Source organism: Lagopus leucura, unplaced genomic scaffold, assembly GCF_019238085.1.
Source record: "Lagopus leucura isolate 7727_CA_CO unplaced genomic scaffold, USGS_WTPT01 Super-Scaffold_100062, whole genome shotgun sequence".
In the NCBI taxonomy this organism is placed as follows: domain Eukaryota; kingdom Metazoa; phylum Chordata; class Aves; order Galliformes; family Phasianidae; genus Lagopus; species Lagopus leucura.
The window spans coordinates 704,063-710,156 of NW_024962307.1; the positions used below are offsets into that span (position 1 = coordinate 704,063).

Consider the following 6,094-nt stretch of genomic DNA (forward strand, 5'->3'; position numbering starts at 1 on the left):
AAAAAAAAATCTGTCTCTAATTTCAAACTCAAATAAGCTCGCAGCATGGTGGCCTTTGTTTTGTTTTCTTCTCCCCAACTCCTCCCTGCAATTGCATAACAAAAGTGTCTAAATTCACACCATCTGGCCGATAAAGCCACGGGCCCCAGCGGCCGCCTGGCCCAGCTGATTAGAGCTGCTGTCTGCTCCGAGCCTTGTGGCGAAAGTCACAGCTGTGGGGCTCGCCTGCGCTCAATGCAGCTCTGTTATTAGCCAGCTGTAGACCCTGAGACTACTTCTGTTCGAATTATAATACCTTTTAACCCTCTGAGCATTGAGGGCGTAGGGGAGGGCTTGCCGGCTTCCTCCGGGTTGGTAATTGGGAGAAGAAATGAAAAGGACAGGAAAAAAAAGTTATTCTGGGAGAGGGGAGCTTTGATTTCCATCTACCGCCCGTTTGGGAGACATGCGCCCAATGGAACGGGCTGTAATGACCCAAATGGGGGGAAAAAATAAAACCACCTTCAGATCGGCCAATAAATAAGTAATAAAACCTCTCCCTCTCGCGGAAAGCGCTAATTATTGGAGCTGAGAGCTTAACTTCCAATGGGTATGAAATGGGTATGACAGATCGGCGCAGCCGTATCAATATTGAGACAACCCCGCTGCTCAGCACACATCTGTCACTGTCTGAGTGGGAGATGTGGAGCTTCGGGTGCACTCATCTCTATGCAGCAAAAAAATACGTCTGCGTTGTGAATATATATAAAAAATATGAAAAAATAGCAAAAAAAAAAAGAGCCTACCTTCAACTAGCAAGGATGGGAAGGAGGGGAGCAGGCAGCCAGACAGACCCTTCTTTATAAAAACAGTAGGCATCAATTTGGACAGCAGAGCGGGTACAGTGCATTAAATTTTTATATACAGTTACGATTGCAAACCGAACTGGGGCTTTAAAAATTGATGCTGCCACTTAAGCAGCACACAATGAGGAACATTTGATTATCGCACTTAAAAAGAAAGAAAATGAAATGTCAGGTTTAAGTGGAATCGGATCCGTTCCCTGGGCGTTACGCAAAGCGATGGGAGTCAGGCCTTGCTGGGACAGCACCATGCTTTAGGAAAACAAGACCTTTAAAGTGGAACGTCTTGATGAGGACACGAAGCACGGAATGAGAAGTGCTTCGTGTGGAAAGGCCGTCCCCGAGTTGTAATTCTTCCTCGGCTAATTGATCAAGCCGGAAGGTTGAGTGTAATCTGAATGACTGTTTGTGTTTTAGGATGGTAGCTGAAATCAAGCCCTGGGTGTGCTTCCAGGCACCAGCACAGGCCAGGTGTGTAAAGAGATGAACAGAGTTTCACACTTGGAAACCATGGAGAAGAAGCACGGGAGGAAAAGAAACTCCTTTTCATTTAAAGAAGTGCATCTGAGGGGATGGCGTCGGCTGAGATAATTTAAGTTCTGGAACAGAACCTGTCTGCAAAGAGGAAAAGCAGATAAAGGCCAAGTGTGCCAATGTGATTTGATAGCACAGAAACCATGAGGCTGTTCCTTCTGTGTCTCTCACCCAGCACAAGTGGACTTTCACAAGCAGTGAAAGCACGAGTGTACAAACTGTTCTCGGTGTGCCGGAAGGGAACAGCACCCGTGGGTTTTTGCTGCTGCCTCTCTTTGTAGAGCACACACTGTGCATCTCACAATGCTGATGGAAAGCAACAACGCTCATCTTAAATAGTGGGAGCAAAACAGGCGCTGTGCTTTTATGTGATTCTTATTCTACTTGCACCAACTATTCCTCTTTAAGCACTGAGACCTTCTCTGAACAAGGAGTCGGCCCAAACGCGTCGCTTTTACCACTCTATTAATAGTCACTAATAAAAAAATGGCCTGTAAAAAAAAATAATAAATAAAGGCTATTAATATCCCTAATAGTCAGGAGACTATTTTACAACGTGGCCACCAGCAGCACGCAGAGCAGTGACCTCACCACCCCACCAATGCCATCCATCACACTTAGCCTTCGGTGCAGGCTAAGGTGGGTTTTGCTTTTCATTTCACGTAAGAACACCATGCAGACTTTAATGTATTTTAATCTAAGAGCGTTGACTGTTTGCATCGTTATATTTATTGGAAAAACCCTAATGATGTGAGAACAGGGTAAGTAATAAGTTGCCATGGAAGTATGATGTAAGTATATAAGGTACATGCAAAAAGGGTTACAAAAATGATATTAAAAACATCCTCATGTCACCCTCTAATTTATAACATTAAAAAAGACCCAATTTTCACGTGTAATTAAAAGACACACACCCTTTAAGTATGGCTTATGAAGTATAGGAAGGATTTGGGTTTTGGTTTGAGAGCTTTCTTGCCTGGATGGATTTTTTGGGAAGGAGAACAACTAAGCAAAATTAAAGAATGTCGATTCTGTTAATTTAATAAGTTAAAATAACGCAAAGGAAAGGCTCTTATAAGAAGTATTTTGACATGGAATCACTCTGACAAAAAATAAAATAAAGACAAACCCTACCTATGAGCTCATTGGCCATTTCAGCGTCGGTGCAACCACCGGCCACGAACAGAAGCATCTTACCTGCACATGACTTCATGGGTGAGCAGCACTCGGCACATCTCAGGGTTCTTGTTCTGTCCTTCATAAGTTATGGGCTACAAAAATGAAGACAAGGGGTCAGCGGGCAGCATTTGGGCGTCACTTCATTCTGGTCACAGCCAAACTGGAGGTGCTTTTTTCTATTTTTCACCACGGTTTGCAAACAGACGCCTTCCCCTAAAGCCCTTTGGAACAGGAGGGCAGCTTATACAGGAATACTGGTAAGGAGTGGATAGGAGCTTGTAACACACAGAGGGGAAAAAAGTGAAACAAGAATGACATAAAAACATAAAAGTTTATTAGCAAATAAAACGCCAAGGAGACAAAACCAAACAAGAGCACGGATAAATGGGGTGGGGGCGTTTGAGCCACGCTCACCTGCTTGGTGACGGAATCAATGAGTCTGACATACAGATCCTGTTCAGTCCTGACACCTACAGCGAGACAGGAGCGATTAGCGCCGACACGTCCGTCGCAGCGCAGCACAACACGCGGCACTTTAACGGAGCCCCATTAAACGCCGCTGGGTTTCGTTTCCTGCAGTTCCCTCCCCAGAGCCACCGACGCACAGCAGAGCTCAGCCCGACGACGAGGGGATGCTACGGAAGGGAACCCCAATGGGTTTCCGCTGTCCTTCAGAAAGCACAGCGGCAGCGCCTGCAAATCCCGCCCGGGTTCATCGCCTGCGGGAGGAGCAGCGGAGCGCACTCACCGTTGCTGTACAGGAGCTGCAGTTTGTAATGCGTGCCGTTGTTGGTCTTTTCGTTGCCTTGCTCCTGAAAGAGAATCAAAACTCAGTTCTCCAACAACTTATCGGGCGCATCGCAAACGCGAGAGCTGATCATTGCGGTGGGAGCCAAAATGAAGTGCATTAAAGTGGTGAATTCAGTGACTGGGATAAATTCACCTCCTGACCGACCAGGAGGAACTACAAAATACTGCCGGCATCTCCTTCTGTGGGAGTTCAAGAACTTCTTTTCCTCTCTTAGTCGCTATTACGCTCTCAAGGCAATACAGCACACGATGGAGGGGGACGCTATGAGGCAGTTAACATCAAGCAGATTGATAGCAGAAATGCTCGGTGTTTTTTCTTGCTTTAAATGTGTTCGATCACTTCGCAGCACTGTCACTACTGATACTTATTTCCTGCAGGTTACTTTACAGTGTTTTCTTTCCTTTTTCCCCCTTCATTCCCTAGAAGACGTACATCTCTGAGCACATTTTCCAATCACAGTCATCTTTTCCACAACTCAGAAAAGTGATCATAAAAACAACAGCACGAAGCGACGCAAAATACTTCACGTGCGGATTTAAAGCACAAAAGCAAATGGTTTTCCAGCCCTGCCACCGACTGTGGAGCCTTGAGAAGCACACAGCACGGTGGATGACAGGACGTAATTCAGGTCACATCCCGCTCCTGTCGGGGAACTAATAAAACTTGGCTGCTCCGGTGGAATTAATCAAAGTAAAAAAGGATTTGTGTCGCCCCCCCCCCCCCCACCTCTCTCCCCAAATGAAAATTTTTATTCTGTTTTTAGATAATGTAGGAAACTCCCATTGTGCTGCTGGCGCTGTGGGGGCTTGATAGCTTTGCAGCCCCAGCAGCCCTTCCAAACACCTGAACCCTTCCCCAAGAGCCGGCCGTGCGGTGCCGGGTGGTACAACAGGTATTCAGTCTAAAGAGAGAAAAGAAAGATAAGCGGCCTTACTTTATCGTTTTCTACAAAGTCCACAAAAGCCGTCCTCTCTATTTCCACGGGCTGCCCTTGTCTGTCGTAGAGCGCCAGAACGAAGTGAAAGAAATTGGATTTCCTCAAGTTGGAGGGCGGCTGCTTCTCAAAGTGGGCTCTGGACAGAGCTACGCCGCTGTGGAGGAAACACACGGGACGGGGTGAGGGGAGAAACAAAGAGGTCGTGCACAGCAACAGCCAGACGGGGCAGGAGGAGCTCGGGGAGCCCCGGAGCGCCCAGCGGAGCGGGATGCCCGGCGAGGTGAGAACAGCCGCTCGGCTGCGGCTCCGAGGCAGCGCCAGGAAAGGGCTCTGCCCCATTCGGTGCCACTGGGGCACTCGCAGCCCCGCGCATCCGAGCTGTGCTCGGAGGACGAAAAGAATTCGCAAGAAATAATTTTTAAAAATTGCTGGACACAATAGTTGTTTTCCTGCCTCTCCTCTGCTCGTTTTTCTGCTGGATGCAATAGTACTTTTCCTGACAAACTCTACCCTTTGCTTTCCTGCTGGACGCAATAGTTGCTTTCCTGCCTCCTTTACCCGTTTTCCTCCCGGCTGTCACATTTCTGCCCCCCGAAGTGGGAAGTGCAGACAGCACAGCGCTTCCAGGCGCTCTGATGGCCGCACAGCTCACCCTCGTTTGCTTCTCCTGCAGAACACAAACGAACTGAAAGTGGTTCCTACGAGCGGACCGACCGCCCGAGGACACCCCGGAGAGAGGCAGCCCGTTCCGGCACAACATCTGCCTTGCTCAGCAGCGAAGTTTGTCACGGAGTCTTTAATGACGGACCTCGCAGTGCTGCTCGGCTCTTCAGAATTAAACAGAGGGGATCTGGGTTCGTTTGCCCCTTCCCTCATCTTCCCCACCGGCCGCGGAAAAAGCGGCGATGTTTCCCAGCTCGGGATGCTGGAAACGCTTTTGTGTCTCCGCAGCACCGCGAGCTGCGTTGGGCAGCGAAATGGGTCACAACTCCCTCTCCAAAACACGGAGCAAAGGGGTGCAGAGCAGCACCACGCAGCACCGAACGCACGGGTTAAATCTAACAGCCGGACGAGCCCGGAGTCAGAACCGTTCAATTTTCAGTCTTCAGAGTTGTGCTGGCAAAAAGCATTCAACTCTTTCGCAGAACTGCAGATGTTTTCCTGCCTTTTCCATTGCCAAATAGATTCGGTGCGAACTCACCGCATCCGCCACAACTGCGCCCACTTTGGGGCTTTGATTTCTCGGTTCGTTACCGCTCTCAAAAATAACCCAGCTCTGCTCAGCCCCCCTCCCCCCAAACCCCGTGCGACCGCTGCTGCGAATTGGAGGCTCCAAAGGAACAGTTTCCTTTTCCTTTCGCTTTCCCCGTGGATGGTGACGGTTTAATGAACGTCTCCCCCCTTCACACCGTTTATTAAACCATCTATCGACATTTACAAAACTCCGATAACTCCTCCCATGGTGCTCGGAAAACCTCGCTCACGGATCGGGCCGTGGCTGGGCTGTTTCTGAAAGGTCCCTCTCTCGTTTTGGGGTCCCATCCACTGCCCTTCGCTTTGCCTCTGTATGAAATAAAACCCAACCTACTCGGGGGGCTGATTCAGTCTTCCCCTCCCGTTTGCGTACCCAGAGAGTGATGAGAGAAAGATATATATGTTAGTTAAAAGAGTTTTTATCATCTCGTCCTAGAAGGGAAAAGAGCGGAGCAGCGGTCCTGCACCAACTTGGCTGGAGAGAGAGGCTTAAAATAAAATAAAATAAAATAAAATAAAATAAAATAAAATAAAATA

The 6,094-nt window shown here is 48.3% G+C and overlaps 1 protein-coding gene across 2 annotated transcripts in view; it reads right to left on the reverse strand.

Annotated features, from left to right (window-relative positions):
* The window catches only part of EBF2 (EBF transcription factor 2), a 121,817-nt gene that overhangs the window by 114,413 nt on the left and 1,310 nt on the right, over positions 1-6,094 (reverse strand). For both annotated transcript variants that reach the window (XM_042886727.1, XM_042886725.1), the window contains exons 2-5: positions 4,301-4,457; positions 3,304-3,367; positions 2,970-3,025; positions 2,574-2,647 (exon numbers count right to left, since the gene is read on the reverse strand). In XM_042886727.1, the coding sequence (XP_042742661.1) occupies positions 2,574-2,647; positions 2,970-3,025; positions 3,304-3,367; positions 4,301-4,457 (351 nt within the window). The remainder of the gene's footprint in view (positions 1-2,573; positions 2,648-2,969; positions 3,026-3,303; positions 3,368-4,300; positions 4,458-6,094) is intronic.